The following is a 21,717-nucleotide window of genomic DNA, read 5'->3' on the forward strand; positions in this document are numbered from 1 at the left end:
GGTTTCACGTATGTCATCCAATTACAATGTGTTTCTTTTTGATGAGGGGAAGACGCTGAATGTCAAGACTAACATGTTGGCCTGGGGCAAAAGAGAGCATTTCCTTCTACCTCCGGAGGTGGAGTTGTGTGTTCTTGCCAATGTTTTACCATTGTCTCCTGATAATAAATGGTCTCCTATGGCCTTGGAGTTCCTGAGATCTCTAAGTGGTAAGATGGTGAATGCATGTGTTCAGGAAGTCTTTGTGCCTCATCGGACTCTTCTCCTTGACATCCCAAGTCTTTCACAGCAGATTTTGGAAATGGGTTTTGCCAAGAAGCTTCTGCCAGAGAGGTTTAGAGAGTTTGTATCTAATCATTTGCAGCCCTTGAGCAGAGGCTCACCCACAAAGCTTCCTGCCAATCAGTCCACCAGTGACAAATCTACAGAGGTCAGGCACCCAGAGACGCAACTGAGCTATATGTACCCGGAGCTGCAACCTGAAATGGTAGAGACGGTGGTTGTGACGGAGGTCACAAACCCCTCACGCATATTTTGCCAGCTGAAAGTTTTCGCTCAGGAGCTGATGAAATTAACAGAGCAGATCACCAAGCATTATGAGGGTAGAGTGGGAATGTGTCCACCGCCTGAAACATTGGGGTCTCCATGTGCAGCTAGAGGACCAGATGGCAAGTGGTATCGAGCAGTCTTGCAGCTGGTCATGCCATCTAGTAACATAGCAGAGGTATTGCAAGTTGATTATGGCAAGAAACACTTTACTCAAATTGACAGCATAAGGCACCTGGCAGCAGAATTCTTCCGAATGCCTGTTGTGACCTATGTGTGCTCCCTGCATGGTGTTAATGACAAAGGTGTTGGATGGACTGCTTCTCAGATTGACTATTTGAGGTCTCTGCTGTTAAACAAGACCTTGATTGCTAAATTTGAGTACCAAAGCCTGTCAGAGGGGGTTCATTATGTCACTCTTATTGGGGCTGGAAGCAGGAACCTCAATAAAGAATTTGGCACATCTGCGGAGTGTCTCTTGGAATCAGAGAAAATCCTTCAAGATTACAGCATTAACAAGAGCACATCTCACAGATTGCATCCACCTAACCATGGCGAGGAAATGGAAAGCAAGTTAAATATGCCCAAAGAAAACCTTCCAATGAACACAACACAGAAGGTTGTTGTACAGTATGTTGAAAGTCCATCAGAGTTTTGGGTTCAAACTCAGAAGTATGCAGATGAATTTGACCAGATGATGGATGAACTGACCGATTTGTACTATGATCCAGCATCTGCAGATGGATTTGTAAGAAACCCAACAATTGGTCTCTACTGTGCTGCATTGTCTAAAGATGGTTCTTACTACAGAGCTAATGTTCGGGAAGTGAACGGCAAACAGTTGTTGGTTTATTTTGTTGACTATGGAAATACAGAGATGGTGGACAGTCAAAGTGTCCGTCATTTACCTTCCAAATACCAAATGTTGCCACCTCTTGCGCTGAAATGTGCTTTAGCTGGGATCAAACCTGTGTGTGATGGATGGAGCGTAAAGGCACTGAATTTCTTCTCGGACTCAGTCATGGACAAAGTTCTTGACCTTCATGTTGCTGGCAAGATAGAGGACAAACATGTTGTTCAATTGTCTGATCCAGCATTAGATGGTGAGAAGGACCTGTGCCACCTGATGTGCAGTGCTGGATTGGCCAGGAGGGAAGAGGCAATTACCAAGCCTGTTATCAAATATGCCCACAAACTGCAGACCTTGTCTCAAGTTCCACAGGTGAGAGTCATTGATTCCTGCAAAACCAAGAGTGAAGCATTGTCAGAAAGTGGGGCAGCAATGCCTAAGGCTACCAGATCTGCTTTCAAAGAGTACTTGTTTCAAATTGGAAGCTCAGTAGAGGTTTTTGTGTCTCATATTGACAGCCCAAATGACTTTTGGTGCCAGATTGCCAGAAATATAGGGCACCTGAAGTTGCTTATGCAAGATATTCAGACTCACTATGCAGACAGTGAATACCAGGAACTTGCTGAAGCAGCATGTGTAGCCCGTCATCCTGAAAATGGAATGTGGTACAGAGCTTTGGTCATTCACAAACACCAGACACCTCATGTTGATGTACTTTTCATTGATTATGGACAAACCAGGAAAGTTGCTGTGCAGGAACTCCGTCCCATCAACCCGCCCTTTTTGAAACTGAATGGTCAAGCATTTCGATGCAGCTTGTACAACCTCATTCATCCACTATCGCATACTTCTCATGAATGGGATTCTAATGCTACACATCTGTTCAAAGAGTTTGTAAATGAAGCATCATCCATGCACATTACTCTGAAATGCACCATATATGCTGTAATGTATGACCTGCAGAAAGTGGTTTTCAATGTGGTGGACTTAGAAACGCCATTCCAGAGTGTGTGCAGTCTGCTAGTGAAGAAAGGGCTGGCTTTAAGTGCTCCTCCGAAGAAGGCTCCTGTCCCACCATTTCGTTTGGACACCTATTACTACTCAAACCACAATCTCAAAATGGGGTCTGAAGAACAAATAATAGTGACCACAGTGAAGAGTGTGACTCAGTTCTACTGCCAGCTCAGTAGGAACACTGAAGTGATTCAAGAGCTAGCAAACAAAGTCAACTTCCTTTGCCACCAGCTTGAGTCTGTGCAATGTCCAAAGACATTTGGAACTGTCTGCTTTGCGAAATACACAGATGGCGAATGGTACAGAGGGCAAATAAAATCTATCAACCCATCCATTGTGGTTAACTTTGTGGATTATGGAGACACGATAGAAGTGCAGAAGTCAGATTTGCTTCCAATCCCCATTGAAGCTGGTGAGATCATGTCTATGCCTGTTCAAGCTATTGAGTGTGGACTTTCTGATATTTGTGTGGATGTCCCAAGAGAGGTAAACACCTGGTTTGAAAAGTATGTGATTGATCATTTTCTGAAAGCAGTCATTGTGGCAAAAGAACCAAGTGGAAAGCTATTGGTTGAACTGTATGATGGAAAAACACAAATTAATCGCATTCTTAAAGAAAAGTTTGCTGCCGAGCTGCAGACAAAAAGACAGGATTCTGCCTTGGAGCAAGACGCCAGGATTCCCCAAAATCCACTGTGGAGGGACATTGCCAGGTTTGAGTCAAAAGCAGAAGTGGATTATGACTGGCGGAAGAAACACACTCAGAACACTTCCTACAGAGATATTGATATGAGAAATGGATCAAACCTAGACTCAAAATCTCAAGTAAATGAAGTCTGGCGAAAGCAATACAACTCCACACCCATCCCGTTCAACAAAGGAGATGTAGGGAAATCAACCATGTTTGAGTCAAAAACACCAGTCAGCAACACACAAGTGTCTTTTAATAGAGGTGATGGTCAAAATCTGGGTAGCACTTATTCAAGACCGCAAGCATATGTCTGCCAAGAGCGAGATCCAACACCAAAACCAAGGTCACTCGGCTCGGGAAATGAGAAAAACAAAAGTGTGACGGAACCAGCAAGAGCCTCTTTCAGTGATGTATCTGGGTCTGTGTCAGCAGAGTCCAGAGTAATGTCAACTAAACCTGCACAACACGGCATCCCTGAGGTCTGTCCTGCACGACCCATTAAAACTTCTTCTGCCGTCTCCTCGAGTGAAGACACAGCTCCACAGGTCATTCCGAAATTGTCTGATCTTCCACCAAAGTCCATCATGCCTAGAACAGAGTCAGAAATTTATGTGTCACACTGCAACGGTCCTTCAAGTTTCTTTGTCCAGCTCGTCTCAGATGAAGATGATATCTTCGATGTTGTAGAAAAGTTGAATAATGACAGCGATACTACACCCCTGTCTGTGAAAGACATCCGAAAAGGACATTTGGTTAATGCTCAATTTCCAGAGGACGAATCTTGGTATCGTGCTGTCATAAAAACACAAGTTGAAAGTGACTCTTACAATGTGGAGTTTATTGACTTCGGAAACATGGCAGTAGTGCCCTCTTCGAAAATCTGCAGGCTTGCTCAGGCCCATTTGGGCTATCCCAGGCTGAGCATTCATTGTTTCCTGAGTGGTTCCATGACCACAGGCAATGAAGGATATTCAGATGACTTCAAGAATGAAATAGATGGGATTGATGGCATTATACATTGTACGTTTATTCAAGAAAAAGAAAGTAGTTGGGAAGTGACCCTAGTGGCAAATGGCAAAAGACTCGGAGTCGACTTTCACACAAGAAACTCAACTGTAACATCTGATCTGCCAGCAGGCAAGGAAGTAAGTTTGAAACAACACAGTTCATCGTCTGAGAGTCAAGCCTTGGACGAAGTTGTAGTTTTGTACAAGAAGGTTGATTTATATGAAGGACAGTCTATAGATGTTTTTGCTTCCACCATAAATGGGCCTGAGTTCTTTTGGTGTCAGTACTCCGATGCAGACACGCTCCTGGAGATTTCTGATCTTGCTCAACATGTTGGAAATGCTCTAGAATTCAAAGCTGTTAACTTAGGATCACTCCATGTTGGGAGCGCCTGCTTGGGTCTCTTTGCTGATGATCAACAATGGTATCGAGGTGAAATCCTGTCAAATGAGGGAGACACGCTCTCCATTGTCTTTGTAGACTATGGCAATGAATCATACATCAATGTTGACAAAGTGAGAGAGCTCCCTCTGCAGCTATACAATATTCCCCCTCAAGCTTTTCTGTGTCAACTGGATGGTTTTGACTGCTCTCAGGGTTCCTGGAAAGATGATGCAGCTGACCAGTTTTTTGAGCTATTAAATGATAAACTCCTGAAAGTGACAGTTGTAAAGCCTACACAGCTTGAGGATGGAAGGGCATCATACATAGTCAAGGTTGAATATGAGGACCAAATCATCAGTGACATCATGAAAAGGTACTGGTGTCCATCCTCTGGCAGTGGTGAGGTTCCTGAAATCACAGCAGAACCAGTTTCAACTGAGCCAGTAGTTTCTCTCCAGTCTACCCTTCTTGCCTCGGAGTTGGAGACATTTGAAGCATCTAGCCAGGAAGTGCAGACTTGTAATCTGGATCGCTCATCACCGAAAGTTTTTGATGGCCCTGTAACCAGCCCAGAAGAGCAGGATAATCTACAGAACTTCTCAGCAACCATAGAAGGGGATTCTGCCATCCCTGCATTGCCTGTTGTTGAAGATCTCAATGTACACACAGAAGAGGAAAATGAACAAGTAGCTATGGCATCTTCCGGCAACCAAGAAGACTCAACTATGCTTTTGCCAGACACGGGTGATCATCTTATGAAAGATGTTGTTCAAAAAGTCATCAGTGATGTTATAGAAATGATAAGCACAAGTTCAGCACAAGCCCCTGAGGAAAATGTAGAGTTGGACCAATTTGCCAGTAGCACTGTGTTCATCTTGGAGCAGGATTTAAATGAAAGCACCCATATACTCTGCATTGATGAAAGCTATGAGTCTTCAACCTCACATGATCAGGGAGTAAATAGGCATGAGGACAGTCTGGCATGTGAAGATGTACTTGAACAGTCTATAGAGGCAACTGCTGCAAACCCTGAAACTGGAGAAGATACTCTTGAGGAGGGAAATGCCAGTGAAGTTTTTGCATCCAGTAAGTAATGAGTAAACAATAACTAACCAACATTAAACTGTTTTGTCATTTTAGATGTTATTGCTGCCTGTTATTCAAAATAGTGTTTGTAATGTGTCTGTGTCTTTCTATTTGATCCTCAAAAAAGATTTTGGCAAACTTAGAAGAGCTACAGGAAATGCCACTGTTGGAGCAGAGTGTGTTGTCTGGTCCCAAGCTAACCAGAACTGGTGCCATGCTAAAGTGTTAAGCATTTCCAAAGAAACTTTATTGGTAAGCATTTTTCTCTCCTGCCTAAAAACTATTTAGCGGTCATCAGATGTATTTTCTGGTGTACTTTGTGTAGTCACTGTCAATTTCTTGCATGCAGGTATTGTTACTGGAGCAAGATTCTCAAATGGCAGTTGATCCACAAAACCTCTTCGAAGCCATTCCAGAGGAGAAAGCCCAGGTATATCTTGTCCTCTTAACAGTATTGCATAAGGTTTTCAAAAAGAATATAGAGCCTAAAACTAAATCAATTATTTTCTAGAGTGCACCAGCAGACACAGATTCCCCCTCTTCAGATGATCTTACACAAGGTAAGTTGTTTTGTAAATATAGTTCCAAAAATTTCTCATTGAGGAATAATTGATGCTAAACTTGATGCAATCTGTTTCCAGGGAGGAGCAAAGACACTAAAGGGAAAATTGAAGTACTAGTTGATCCTCTTGAGTGTGTTTCAGATGACGAGGTAAGGATGTGCGATGGAGAACAGATTTTTATTTATGGCAGCAAAGTTTTCAATTTCAAGCTTTCAATTCTACAGCTTTGACTATAGATGTCAATTGATTTACCCAAGGTTAACCAGGTTTACCTGTCTGGGAGCAAGACCCCAAATATACAAATGCCAGAATGATTTCTAGGCCTTCATTTAAAGCAAATAATGTTCTTCATAGGGTCTGCCAGAAGATATCCCGAGTGATGAAAATGCTTCATCTGTCAATCATAGACCTGGTAGTTCTTTCTGTTATTCAGATGTAATGCTGGACATTTGATTATTTTATTTAAGTAACCCAATTTGATGGGTGGAATGTGTGTTTAATCTCTGTTTGATTTATGACAGAGGATCCCAGTTCCTTTGTGGAGGGACTTGCATCTTATGATGTACAGACAGATTGTGTGCCTTCACATCAACAGGAAGAGGTAGGTGATTGAAGTTAAATGAGATCATCCTGCTCATACTGAAATATGGTTACTGTATGTTGTACCCTATGAAAATGTAATTTACACTATATTTCAGGATCTGGTGCAAGAATGCCAGGCTGATGTGGATGTCTTGGTTGATGTGTCAGTAACAGCTGGTTAGTATTAGTTATTTTGATTCAATTCTATTATTCTGACAATTTTATTACTTTTCGGTACTAACAGATTGCTATGAGAGCGGTGAAACCACATTTGGAGGTGGTTTGAGGCAGATTACAGACAAATGTTTAAGGTGTTTACAAACATAAATTGAGGCATCTGAGGCATGAAGACGGGCTGTAACGATACACCAACCTCACGATTCGGTTTGTTTCACGATTTTTGACCCACGGATCGATATGAACTTCTTTTTTTTTTTTTTTTTTGGAGGGGGCTAGACATTTGCAATATTATATAATATATAGTAGGCTATAAAATATCTGTATTTTATATCCTGATATAAAAACATTTTACTGAATGTCTGATATTTATGACTGCAGATTAGCCTAGGCCTACTATTTTTTTTATTACAACTCCACCTCTTTAATTCAGCTGTCTGGTTGAAGCCTGGAAATATTGTAAACAAAGTAGCATAGTTGGCTAGCTTATCATAGTCTACTGATTGTACTGTTCAGTTTCCCCATGTGTGTTTAAGTTTCAAGGTAGCCTAATACTTGTTCTCCTTGGGACAGGCCCTTTTGGGAAACGTTGGTATTGAGATGATCAGTCAACTTGATTGTAAGAGTTTTAAACAAATATGTGCAGCATGCTAATGATGCTAAGCGGATTTAATAGTAATTTAGCTAGCCGTCTTCTATGCGTCCTTGCTTTCACGATTGTGACTGTTTTATTTGGATTGTGTTGGCCAAGTCGCGTGCGAAGGAGAGTGAGAGGGACAGAGAGCCGGGCAAGGAGAGGGGATTTACTTCTATACTGTTTGGTAAAGTTGAACACACAGTCTACAATGAAAGCAACGAGAGGTATGAAATTTATTTATTTAATTATTTTTGGACAACGTAGGCTACCGGTAAGTAAAGCAGGAGATGTGTGTTGTTTATGCAGCCGTGTAAGCTGCAAAGCACTGCATGAAACACTAGAAAGGGGGTGTCGGTTTCGAATCGCATATCGTTACAGCCCTAATGAAGACCCCATTATATCTTAATTTAGTAGACAAACTTTTTAACTAGCTGATGGCCTAACTAGCTTGCTTGCCACTGCTTACTGACCACTACAGCTAAACGGCTAGGTCCACACCCCCAAGGCAACATTTGGTAGGGAGAAATTCCTGAGGTGTTTCGCCGTGTAGAAACTTACCCTTAATTGGTAATGCTTCATTACATCTTTTAAATGTATTATATGATACATTGTATAGTGCAGTGTAGATACATTGACTTTTGACTTATTCAGATGTAGTGCAGTGTAGGACACAGACAGCTAGCGGTTGTTTAGGTGATGTTTGCAGTAAGTGACATAAAATGATTTAGCCTAAAAAACGTGTGGCATCGCTTAGAGAACCTTTAATAAAGAACAATTAAAATAAAAACAATTAATATCCTATTAGCATGAGTTACTAGTATAATATGAGCCTTGTACAAGCTCTTTTCGAAGGATGCAAAATATGGTCTTAATTATCATTATCAGAAATGAACATTTAGGTTTGAACAGATTGCTGTGATATTGTTGAAATCATATTTGGAGTGAGTGTTAATTTTGTCACCTATTTTTAATTTAGTCTTAGTCTTGTGACGAAATGTCCTTTTTTGTCTTCATCATATTTAGTCATTCAAATATCATTTTTGTTAGTCCAGTTTTAGTTGACTAAAAGTCTCGTCATTTTAGTCTAGTTTTAGTCGAAAGAAAACTAAAGCTATCTTAGTCTTAGTCAGTTTTAGTCAACACATTTTAGTCTTTTTTTTTTTTTATATATAACAAATTATTTCTGATTACCATTTGAGTCAAAGAGTGTTTCACAGATCTCAATTTTCCACAGGGCTACTCGTCTGTTATAATTACTCATTCTGATTTTTTGTCAGTCAGTATGTTTACATGCACAGGTAAGTCGAGCTACAGTTATAGCTCGGCTGGGATTTGACCATAGACAGTAAAAGATTTGACTGGACCACTGTCATATTCGTAGACCAGTGTTTCTCAAAGTGTGGTCCGGGGATCACTGGTGGTCCGCAAGGTATCCCAAGTAGTCCGCGAGCAGACGTGGTAAAATATAATATAGATGAGTTGTTTGCAATATTGAACCAACTTGTAAATGTATGTAAAAACAGTTCTGCAACTAAGATATGCCAGTTTAAATCATACAGTATGAATCCACACAATAACGAAGTGCAAAGACAATAAGCAAGGTGGTTCAGTAGGCCTATTGTGTAGACTAATTATAGGCTACTGTTGAAGTAGGTCTAATCTTTTTTTTTTTTTTTAGATAGGGTTAGTTAAGTGGTCCTGAAACTGAAACGGTTTGAGAAACACTGTCATAGGCCAAAGTATTAATGTTTTACTCCGCCTCGCTAGATGGCGATATGTGCCCAAACACAACACATTCCGGAAATAGACTCTCCATCTTAGCCATACCTAACTTGCTAGCGAACTTTCCATATTAGCTTACTTGCTAGCAAACTTTGCATCATCAGTCTAACTAGTTAAATAGTTGACATTACATGATGAACATTTTCGTATGGACATTCTGGGGATGTTAATTTGTATGAGAGCTTCAACTTCTGGGTATGTAGCATTGTGGCATAAAGCTTAGGTAGTTAGCTTGCTAACTCTGGCAGAAATCTCCAGTGTTCTTGTTCCATGTAGTTTCGTGTTGCAGCCACAGGGTTGCAGCAACAGCACGTAGACTAGCCTACAGGAAAGCTGCGCGATGAACTCATTCGAATATTTTGAAAACGTAACAGCTAGATATTCTGTCTTCTCATTTTGTAGGCTAAAAATGAAGAGATTTTATCTTAGTTTTTATTTCATAAAACATTTTAGTCGTCTCTTTTTCGTCAACAATAATGCATCTTAAGATAGTCTTAGTCAGTGTTTCAGGACATTACTGCCGTCTCGTCATCGTCTCGTCTTAGTCATGGAAAAAAAAGGTTGTTGACGAACATATTTCCTCTCGTCTCGTCTGACGAAATTAACACACTTGGAGATGGGTAGAGGTGCATTTCAGATGTTTAAGAAATCCAAATATTTTGATTACCCAAATAAATTACATCAATGTCCATAGACTGGGACATCAGAAGATACTGCATCTGATGATCATAGGCCTGGTAGCTGGTTGTAATTCTTTCTGTAGTTCAGATGTAGTGCTGGGCAGCTGGACTGTGTGTTTCATCTGTGTTTGAATTGTTATGACAGAGGAACCCAGTTCCATTGAGGAGGCAGTTCCGTCTTATGATGTGCCTTCACCTCAACAGAAACAGGTAGGTGAAGCAACTCTGCAATAAACATCTAAACTTGAAAGAAAGACATAGCAGCTTTTAGAAATTAATAATGTTGAAATTAGATCCTGCTCTTCCTGAAGAATGCTTAATGCATGCCTTATTGAAAATATAACTGGCACTACATTTCAGGATCTAGAGGCTACATTTGTGGTATCAGGAACAGAAGGTTAGTAGTTATTTGGATATTCTATTGTTATTATGACCCATACTACTCTTACTTAGGTACGGACAGATTGGAGGAGGTTTGAGGTGCATTTCAGATGTTTAAGACATACTTCAGTATCCAGACGTTTTTGATTACCTAAGTAAATTGCGTCAATGTCCATAAACTGGAGTATCAGATCGTAGGTCTATCGGTTGGTTATAATTTTCTCTGTAGTTCAGATGTAGTGCTCGGCAGCTGAAGTTACCTGATGGGGTCGCTGTGTGTTTAATCTATTAATCTATCTATTTAATCTATGTTTGAATTGTTATGACAGAGGAACCCAGTTCCATTGGGGAGGGACTTGAGTCTTGTGATGTGCAGATAGATTCTTTGCCTTCACCCCAACAGGAACAGGTATGTGAAGTAACTTGACAATAAACTGAAAACATCTAAACTTGAAAGAAAGACATGGTAGCCTTTAGAAATGAATAACATTGAATTTAGATCATCCTGCACCACCTGAAGAACGCTTACTGCATGTATATGAAAATAATATAACTTGCACTATATTTCAGGATCTGTTGCATAAATGCCAGGCTGATGTAGCTACAGTCGTATCAGGAACAGCAGGTTAGTAGTTATTTGTATACTAGTCTGTTGTTATGACCCATACTACCCTTAGGGATGGACAGGCAAATTGAGGTGCATTTCAGATGTCTAAGACATGTATGATCATCTGATCATAGGCATGTTGGTTGGTTGTAATTCTCTCTAGTTAAGATGTAATGCTGGGCAACTGAAGTCATCTGATGGGGGATTGTTTAATCGGTGTATAAATTGTTATGACAGAGGAACACAGTTCCATTGAGGAGGCACTTCCGTCGTATGATGTGCAGACAGATTCTGTGCCTTCACCCCAACAGGAAGAGGTATGTGAAGCAACTCGGCAATAAACTAAAAACGTATAAACTAGGGGTGGGCGATATATATCGTCTGCGATAATATCGTGATTGTTGTTTTAATGATGTGCAATTTGACATTATCGAGTATTTAAATTACTTATGGGGAAAAAAACACTCGAAATCACGCATTGAAGACTCATACATTCCCAGGAGGTGTATGCAGGAGAAGCCTGGCTGCAGCAGAGCAAGTGTCAAGTGATCACTAGTGGGTCACAACGTTGTCCTACGCACGTTTATTTTGTGCAGCGAGAGTAGCCTACTTGGGAATTTATGCGGCTACTTTTGTCAAGTATCTGTTCAAGTAGCATTGATGAGACGGTCACATTTTTTCCTACACGGTATTATATGGAGAGAAAACATTAGCCTTTGAGTATTTTAAATAGTCAGTTGTAAACAAAGAACTATTCTCAAGTAACGCTCTAAATATCTACGTTTACCAATTATGCTAACCGTTAGCATCTCTATGGGATTTCTCATATACATTAGCCATAAGGTAACGCATTAGTTTCTATTCTGTAACTTGGAATGCTAGCCTACATGAGTGCTCTTAAACAAAACATAAAAGGAAATAACCGATATGTACTCTGTTGGTCTGCTTAGTTTTACAGTGAATCCTATGTAAAGGTTTGAAAGGAACTTCAGCTTCAGACTTTCTCTTGGGAAACTGTTAGGCCTATTCATCTTCTCTAATGTAGCTGGCTAGGACCATGTCATTGCCACACACCCAAGTGGGGGCAGAATTGGAAATGTGTCATGACAATGCATTGGTTGATTTGGTTAAAAAGTCACAGGTTAGGTCATTGGTTATTATTGTAATGATGCTATTCATAAATAATGAGCTGTAAAGTAACTCAGACTTTTAAAACATTTATCGTTAACACTAATTATCGTTATCGCCAAAATCACAAAAAATATCGATATTATTTTTTGTCCATATCGCCCACCCCTAGTATAAACTTGAAAGAAAGGCATGGCAACCTTATGAAATGAATGGTTGAAATTACATCATCCTACTCCTCCTGAAGAATGCTTACTGCATGTCCTACCTTTTGAAAATATAACTTGCACTTTATTTCAGGATCTGTTGCGTAAATGCCAGGTTGATCTAGATGTTACAGTCGTCGTATCAGAACCAGTAGATTCTGTGCCTTCTCCCCAAGTGGAAGAGGTAGGTAAAGCAACTCCGGGATAAACTGAAAACATCTAAGGTTGAAGAAAGACATCCTGCTTTTCCTGAAGAACGCTTACTGCATGTCCACCCCTTTGACGGTATAATTTATGCTATATTTCAGGATCAGTTGGCCGAATGCCAGGATGATGTTGCCTTAGATGACGTATCAGGAACAGCAGGTAAGTACTTATTCGGATTCTATTCTGTTATTGTTATATTCCAAAGGATCTGGCTGATTGCTATGTGATTGTTGAGATCACATTTGGAGGTGATTTGAGGTTATGCATCAATATCAATACACTTAAACTAAATCACATCCTTGTTAATTGTAGGGGAGATTAGGCTAGCTGAGTGACATTTCACCCCCAAGTAGTTAACCTAGCAGAAATCATGCCTTCAGAAATCTTCAGTTTGTTTGTGCATGTGTGTTTCTATCAAAATATTGGCAAACAGACTGACCAGTTTGTCAATTATGTAAGTTTCGTAGCTTAGCCATGAAAGTGCATATTACATAAATATGTATTCATGTTTAAACACGCAGAACTCGATGTACAAAGACAACGCAAATAGTAAGTTTTTCTGTCCACAATAGCCTACATTGGTAGCCTGACGAGCCAGACCCACATTAAAATGTAGGGTCTGGGCACTCACCGTTCACAGTGCTCAGTCCGAGGTAGGGATAATCGGGTTGTCTTTCAAATTCCCTCTGCATAATAGGACTGGCTATGAGTCCCATGCGTTTCCACCAGGAGCTAGTTGGCTATTTCAAACTTTTGCCATTTAATAAAAGCTTAACTCGCGGTCACACTGTTAAGCCAACAGCAACATTATCTTATTCAAGCCAAACCGTTTGCAACTCTCAAACTCTCTGGCCATCAATCATTATGTTAAGCCATAATCCACGACACTATACACCCATTTGATTGGCCTGATAGAAGTTTAATTTTTTCGAGCTCACAAGCCAACGGAGTTGCTAGACTAGCCCTCCCTTTAGGGGTGCGTCTAGATTTCTAGGCTACTATATTGGAACACCAGAGTTACATAATATATGAATGAATTTCTGATATTTATGACCGCTACACTTTAACAGATTAGCCTATAGCCTAGGCTTACTATTTCTTATTACAACTCTACCCTTTTAACTAGCTGTTCGTTAACTCGAAATACAAACAAAGTAGCACAGGTTGGCTAGTTTATCATAGTTCATTGATTAGACTGTTCAGTTTCACACCATGTGTGTTTCAAGGTAATACTTGTTCTCCTTGGGACAAGCACTTTTGGGAAACATTGGTATTGGGATGATCAGTCAACTTGAATGCAAGAATTTTAAACAAATATGTGCAGCATGCTAATGAGGCTAAGCGGATTTAATAGCACTTAGCCAGTCATTTTACCGCGTCCCTGCTTTTCACTTTATTGTAGAATGTTGTATTTGGATTGAGCAGGCTGAATCGCACGTGTCCATTGGAAGGGTGTGTACTCTTTACCACTAGTTGGCAGACATCCAGAGCTTCGATTCAAGCTCAGATTTGTTTGTGAAGGTTTTTTAGGAAGTACGCGAGAAACATGTGAAGATGTGCATTTCCTCCATAACGCAGTAGTGTCCGTAATTGACATGGTATAGACAGCAGGGATTGTAAAATAGGGCTCTGAAGAACTACAAAGTCACCCGCGATAGGAACTGATTTGGCCAGGTTGCTTTCTGGATAGTAACATAGGGTTTTTGGTAGTAGTAAAAGTTTACTATTGTTGGTTTAAATGTGACGGTTTTCCTGTTCATTTGTTATGTGGGTGAAATGACAAAAAAAGAAAGTAAAACTACTCATATGTTCCAACATCTAGTATTTACTTGAAATGTGCATAATTTGAGGTGGTTGCCATCCAGTGATGTCATAATATGCCAATTAGATTAGTAAATTTACCACCTTCATAAACTCAACTCATTCATACTCAATGATTTTCACATTTACAGTAGGACTTTATCTCTGACCACTTTCAAGCCATGGCCATTTGAAATTTTGATGTGAAAATCCAATGTTGGTTTTTTAAACCCTGTCGGCTAAAGGGTTAACACTCCTCCCATGTTTCTGTGTGATACTCCCACTTTCCCCTCAACCATGTTTTGAGGTGCAAACAGCATCAGAAACAGGTGGTATTTCTTAGTACATCTGGGCCTCAGTCCATGTTGAAACATCCCAAGCATTTTCTGTAGACAGCAGTTTAGATTTTGTCTGCTTAGTTTTCAGATTGAGTAGTAGTTCTGAAATTTAAATATTGAATGAATACTTTTATTGTTTTATAGATCTGGATGAGGACCCTCATGGTGTTGCCGATGCAGTGGATCCACCTGTTGCTGAGGAACAGGTGAATTTGTGAATCATAGATAGATAGATAGATAGATAGATAGATAGATAGATAGATAGATAGATAGATAGATAGATAGATAGATATATATATATATATATATATCACACACATATATAACACATATACATATGTGTGTGTGTGTGTGTATATATATATATATATATATATATGTGTGTGTGTGTGTGTGTGTGTGTGTGTGTGTGTGTATATATATATATATATATATATATATATATATATATATATATATATATGTATATATATGTGTGTGTGTATATATATATATATATATATATATATATATATATATATATATATATATATATACACAATACATATACATACTTTATTGATATGTGTATATAAGGGGAAATTCAAGGTCTCAGTAGCATACAGACATCACACACAACATGCACTTACAAAAAAAGAAATATACATATAACAAAACCCACTGTACAATAGACAGTAGAAGATAAACATGATACTAAAATACTATATAAATATAAAATCAAATGTATCAACATGTGTGTGTGTGTGTGTGTGTGTGTGTGTGTGTGTGTGTGTGTGTGTGTGTGTGTGTGTGTGTGTGTGTGTGTGTGTGTGTGTGTGTGTGTGTGTGTGTGTGTGTGTGTGTGTGTGTGTGTGTGTGTGTGCTTAAGGATGATCAAGCATGACAGGGCAGGGACTAAGCCTGTAATTCAGTGTGCAGCTGAATGATCGCTGCCATGGTCGTGGACCGCTCCTGGATGGAGAGTCTCAAAGAAAATATTTGACGTTTTGCCAACATATTGTATGTGTGTGTGTTTTTGTCAACTTGCTGTAGATTGAGGAGTGCCTAACTGCTTTGGAAGCTCCAGGTGAAGTGGTTCCTCTTGCAGTTGAGGAGGCCCCCCTGGAAGAGTCTGAGACTGCTGGTTGGTTATTCAAGTTATGAGATATGTAGCTGTGATTTTGTTACTTTATAGATTATAGTTAACTATTCAGTGTATGTGTGTTATCAAATTTAAACTGTAGAAATTATTTGTAACTGAAAATCATTTGCACACAAAAAAAAAATATTCTGCGGGTACAGATCTATCCTAAATCTACAAAGCATTTATCCTACACTTACAGGACTCTTACAATTAAAGAAATCTTACAACATCTTACAAATCAGTATCACATACAACTCTAACCTGCAGTTACAAATCGTTTCTGGCAGGTACGACTTCTTTTTAGTCAATTTTGATGCTTGTTGAATAGCCAGTGGTAATGCTCAGGTTTAATTATCCAATTAGGAATTTAATTTCACTCTCAAAGTTTGAATATATATGGTGTGATCAAGCCTAGTTTTTATCTACTTGCCAGCAGAACAGGACCAGGAACAACATCAAGAAAATGCTTTGCATGCTAATCTCAAAGGATCTACTTCAGAGGAAGAGGTATGTGTTGAGCAACCATGCAATGTGGTTTCACCACTCAAATACTGAAACATTGGGTAACAACTTGAACTGTATTTCAAATATATCATAATTATTTGCACTCATGTGGTTTAGACCTCTTTAATATAGGCTACCTTAGTGTAATGAGTAATTCATGTTATTCAATATCTAGGGCGTGCATAAATGTTTATCAATCTTTTCTATTTGTCCAGGTGACAGAAATTATGTAATTTATTTGCTCAACATTTACAAGGCTTTAAGTAATTGTAGCACAGGCCCATGGGAAAGGCTCTTTTCCCAAGTCCAGTTACGTGGTTTCTAAGCTAGAACATTTTTTGTCACATACGGCACACACACTGTAAAAAAAACTCTGCCTATGTGGACAGCCCAGGCTACAAAAACAGCCTGGTCCAGCCTGGAACATGAAACATAAACTGTTCCAGCCAATCACCAACGAGATGCACGTTCAGGAGAGTTTCAGTTGCATGGGAGGGAGGGGGTGGGAGGGGACTAGCTAGCTCTGTTTTGTTTGAATGTCAACAGAAGTGACATTATCCAACATCACTTAGAGCACCTTTAATTAACCTAAATGTTAATGTTTCGGTATGAATGGGAAGATCAGCTACATTTTACAAGCAAAGCATTCTTGTACAGGTTTATAGCTTTAATTTATCATTTAATTTATAATTTACAGGTTAGTACCAACTTGGCAATTCAGAGCAGCTACTGATAATGAGGATGCACCCATGCAGAAGAGTGACATACTGTAAAAAACATTGTTCTCCCTTATTGCTAAAGACATGGTCACACAATTATGTACTCGGGGCCAGTACAGAAACAGGATATGTAAAAGTCAAAGTAGATGATGTAGAAGAACACAACAGGAAAACAACTGACTTGGTTGAATTCTTCAATCATAATTCTGACTGTAGGAAGCAAAACAACATAATCCACCTATCAATATAGAAAGCATTATTAAACATGTGTTCTGATTTCAATACTCTCAATTTACCCACAGGTCCTACAGCAGGAAGTCCAGTCAGAGAGTTCTTCAGCCAAAGAGACTGGAAGCATTGGTCAGCAATCACAACAGAACGTCTACTACAACTGATTATTTGTTACAGCAAAACTGTTGTTTTGTTTTGCATGGTGTCAACAGTCTGACACTGTTTGATTACAGAGCAGAGTCCAGAATTCCAAGAGAGAGCCACTGCAGTATTGGAACTTTTAGACTTTTCTTCGAATGAGAAGGTACCTGAGAGAAGATGCAATGTCCCTTCTGTTATTTTGAAATGCTCAAATGACCTGTAGTTGACCTGGGGCCTACTGGTTAGCGCTTTGGACTTGTAACCGGAGGGTTGCCGGTTCGAACCCCTACCAGTAGGCATGGAGCCTTTGAGCAAGGCACCTAACCCCTCACTGCTCCCCAAGCGCCACTGTTGTGCAGGCAGCTCACTGCGCCGGGTTTAGTGTGTGCTTCACCTCACTGTGTGTTAACTGTGTGCTGAGTGTGTTTCACTAAATCACGGATTGGGATAAATGCAGACCAAATTTCCCTCACGGGATCAAAAGAGTATATATACTTATACTTATACTCAGCCAAGCGACACATATCAGAGCAAAGTTGAAGATGTATTGTTCTCGGCAGACAACAGTCGAAAGTGATGGTCACCGTGATAATCAGACTGGGGATGCAGATGTTATCGAGAAATCAGATGGTAAGTCGGCCTGAAATGCAGACTTGTAACTGCTGATGGTGTCTTATGTCAGTTCATAGAAGGTGCTGTTCTTTTTCTTGTGGCTGAGTAAGTGGGTTGTCGTTAACATGTGCTTTCACAAAAAAAAAAAAAAAAAAAAAAAAACAGCCAACAGATAACCAGCATCCCTCCAAAGCAAATAATTTATACAGTAATGCATTAATCCAGTCCATGATTCTGTTATATAGTTACTCCATGGAAGTTGTTGGGAGTGTTCATAAGAATGACTGTTTTTAGCATTTTCTATCAGAGTAGGTAATGTTTTCTTAATGGCCTTTGTCCTGAACAGATCTTCCTGTGGAGGTGGATCTGATTGACCTGACCTCTGATACAGAAGACTCGGACACTGCTTCAGATGATACGGTAACTTCCATTTATCATCATTGTCACTTCTTTGTCATTATTTATAAGGAAACCTAAAGTAACTTATGCATGTTTAATGATATGTTTTGAGAAATACTCCATATGAAATATAAAATAAGAAATTAAAAATGTATCACAGATAACCATACTGCACATTCCCCACAGGCTCGCATATAGCCATAGCAGGGGGGAATTCAATCCACAAACAAAAAAATCTAAATATTTTCAAAATAAGTCGGTGCTGGTGTCCTTACAGGTGAAAGACCGCAGTGAAGAGTTAGAGAGGAGGAGTGCTGAAGAAGGCCAGACCTTAGGTAATACCGGTCACTTCATTTTTAGCGCCTATTGAAGTGTTTCAGTATTTAATCACAATTTGCACTGTGGTTTTATAATTGGAAATACTCAAAGAACAGTAGGTGAGTTCCCTTGACCTGAACATGGATTAAAGGGGAAATCCGGTGTAAAATTAATTTTGTATATGCTTAGCATGATAATGAGTTTGAACGTTCATTGGGAAGCAAAAACGCTAATCCAGACCTGCCAACCTGTACACATTTTGCGTAGCAACAACGCATTTTCACATCAAAATACGCCGCTACGATTTTTTACTTAAAACTACGCAAAACGAGCAGACATCCAACTTCTCCGGAAAACTTCTTGAGCATGTAAATCTCCCGCTAATATATTTCATGCGAGGATGAGATACAGAGAGAAAGTGAAGTGAGAATGAGAGGCAAAGCATAGTGGCCTCTCTTTGTTATTTTTTCTTCAGCCAACGGTGGGTTAAATGAAAGACTTGATGAGGGGAGTTTAACAAATGTTAACTCGCAAATTCCCATTCCCCTAGCTACCGTTTTGCTGTGAAACTAAAAATGTTCCACTGAGTGTGATTGTAAATTCACCTAGGCCTAAAATAGTTTGACTATGTCTTGGTTGCTCACGAGTTGTTTCAGTTAGCATATTTATAACTAAGGCGCTAATGGAGCGCAGACCTTTCCAAGGCAAAATGCAACGAGTTAACGAGTCTGCAAGTGGACCAAGGCGAAATATTTTGAGCTGCGTTAATGAGTGTTCAATTTGTTTTTTTCTTTAGAGCATATGGATCCTTCTTCTTGATTATTAGCGTGAAAACAAGTGAGAACAAAGTTATTATTGTTTGGTTTTGTTTATGTAAAGCACATTGAATGACCTCTGTGTATGAAATGCACTATATAAATAAACTTGACTTGACTTGAGTAAAGTGATAGACTACACACTGACAATAGCAGATGTCCAAGCCTCTACTGTAGCCTACATCCTAACACCTAAATGGACAACATACCCACATCAGTGCCTATCAACACGAGTGGTTTTCATAGTTCAGGATTATTAGGCTCTAAATCAGATTGTCAACATTATAGAGGTACTGTAAAAGATTCAGTTTGCACTTTCAGGAACAAATTGGATCCCATTTAGATAGATATTCAACATTAAAGATGGGTCGCTATCCAAAACGTGTCTTGCGAGTATGGCTATGTCTGTTTTTGGCTGCATGCGTGAAGGCAATTTTTCTTTTTCTCGGCTCGAGGTGCTACTCAAAAAAATTCTTCAAGGTTGGCAGTTCTGCTAATCCGATGCATTCTAAACTAGCCTGCATCTTGAGTTGTTTGCCGGTCGGCGGTATCTTGAAATTAAGTCACTACAACACAGATCTCGTGTGCATATTTCACACCAGATTTCCCCTTTAAGGTGGTTTAAAACAGTATTTCTTAACTGGTGGGTAGGGACCCAAAAGTGGGTCCCGGAACCGTTCTGGGTCGGTCGCGGAGCTTGTGGGTTTAAAAAAAAAAAGCCATTTTAAATACTGCTATATCAGATCTAATCTCAGACCTTTATTTTGATAGACTTTATTCGTATATCAGTTTTTGCCATAGACATTAACATTAATGTGACAGGTCGTGATAGACATCAGTTTAGTGGTATACGCAAGTAGGCTACGACCCTGAATATTTTAAGTGGGACATGGATTCACTTAAATTGAGGACAAAATGGGACTGAAACCCCAGTGTGTGGTGTGCAATGAATTGCTGGCACATGAGAGCATGAAACCATCAAAACAAAAATGCTGTATGGAAACTAAGTTCTCCTGTCAAAAGCAAACCTGGTGAGTACTTTGATAGATACTTTATTAGATTAGATAGATTATACTTCACAAATGTACTGCCAAACATCAGCATGTTCAAAACAAGTAGGCCTACAGGCCTGTAGATCACCATATCCATTGGCTTAAAGCTAAAAAAAAATATATGGATCGCGACTAAATGGACATAGGGAATTGTGGGTCACAAAGCCAGACCAGTTAAGAACCACTGGTTTAAACTAACATTTTTGATTTCTGATTGACAACTGGTCTTGATGCCTGTGCACACATTTTTTAATTAACAGGCTAAGATATCTAACACTCAAGTGATGGGTCTATATAGAACACCATCTCTCCTGTACCAAGAGAATACGTTTCTTGAAAATGTGCAAATGGTGGATTACAGGATTATGATTCTGTCAGATATTGTTAAAATATGCATCATAACAAACTTGTAATTTCTCTTTTGTCAGATGACATTTTAAGTGAAGTAACACATCTCAGCCTGCGAGCAGAGTCTGGTGATGACAGTGATGACAGTGTCATATTTGTGGGTGAGCTGAAGGCTCCCTTGCCATAAAGCCATCAGAGAGGTGACTGTACTGTCCAAACAGAAGTTTGATTTTTCTTTATCAGTCCTCTTAAAAAATTAATTAATGGGCCGCCTTTGGATGTGGAAGAAATCTGCAAGTTCCGCAGATAGCGTTATTTTTTTATTATTATTTTTTGTTTTACTGATGCAAATGGTGAATGTTTTTGTTTCTTTCAATATCTCAGCAATTTAGTAATATGTGTGAAGTAAGTACACATTATGTTTTGGTGGGATGTTTAAAAGGACAATAATTAGTGCTTAATTCTTAAAGAAATATGTTGACTTTGATATAGTGTGATTTACTGTACAAAGGTTTCTTGTTCTTTATCTTCTTTGATGTAAATTTTGAACCAAAGCATGACTCAGGTCTCCTACAATGCCTTGTTCTTGGTAACTTAAAGAAAATTCAGAAATGTTTAATAGAATAATAGAGTAATTTACTTTTTGAGGCTAAATAAAAATAAATAAATAAATAAGCAAGTTTATAAATTTAACTGCATTTGTGTTGCATACTTTCAAGACTTTTAAGTCGCTTGAAGCCATGTAGATAAAATTACTGTTCATAGTACTACAAAACAATAACTGTTTA

At 39.3% G+C, this 21,717-nt stretch overlaps 1 protein-coding gene across 1 annotated transcript in view; it reads left to right on the forward strand.

Annotated features, from left to right (window-relative positions):
• The window catches only part of tdrd6 (tudor domain containing 6), a 46,379-nt gene extending 24,753 nt beyond the window's left edge, over positions 1-21,626 (forward strand). Inside the window, 24 exon segments of the mRNA XM_048251183.1 lie at positions 2-5,579; positions 5,707-5,831; positions 5,929-6,009; positions 6,091-6,139; positions 6,221-6,291; positions 6,497-6,554; positions 6,664-6,743; positions 6,841-6,901; positions 10,146-10,210; positions 10,361-10,397; positions 10,711-10,790; positions 10,952-11,006; positions 11,226-11,305; positions 12,417-12,506; positions 12,631-12,688; positions 14,812-14,873; positions 15,700-15,790; positions 16,227-16,297; positions 17,316-17,373; positions 17,478-17,548; positions 17,946-18,015; positions 18,344-18,417; positions 18,674-18,731; positions 21,010-21,626. Coding sequence (XP_048107140.1) covers positions 2-5,579; positions 5,707-5,831; positions 5,929-6,009; positions 6,091-6,139; positions 6,221-6,291; positions 6,497-6,554; positions 6,664-6,743; positions 6,841-6,901; positions 10,146-10,210; positions 10,361-10,397; positions 10,711-10,790; positions 10,952-11,006; positions 11,226-11,305; positions 12,417-12,506; positions 12,631-12,688; positions 14,812-14,873; positions 15,700-15,790; positions 16,227-16,297; positions 17,316-17,373; positions 17,478-17,548; positions 17,946-18,015; positions 18,344-18,417; positions 18,674-18,731; positions 21,010-21,116 — 7,230 coding nt within the window. The 3' untranslated portion in view covers positions 21,117-21,626.
• The last annotated feature ends 91 nt before the right edge of the window (positions 21,627-21,717 follow it).

Source organism: Alosa alosa, chromosome 8 (assembly GCF_017589495.1).
Source record: "Alosa alosa isolate M-15738 ecotype Scorff River chromosome 8, AALO_Geno_1.1, whole genome shotgun sequence".
Taxonomy (NCBI): Eukaryota; Metazoa; Chordata; class Actinopteri; order Clupeiformes; family Clupeidae; genus Alosa; species Alosa alosa.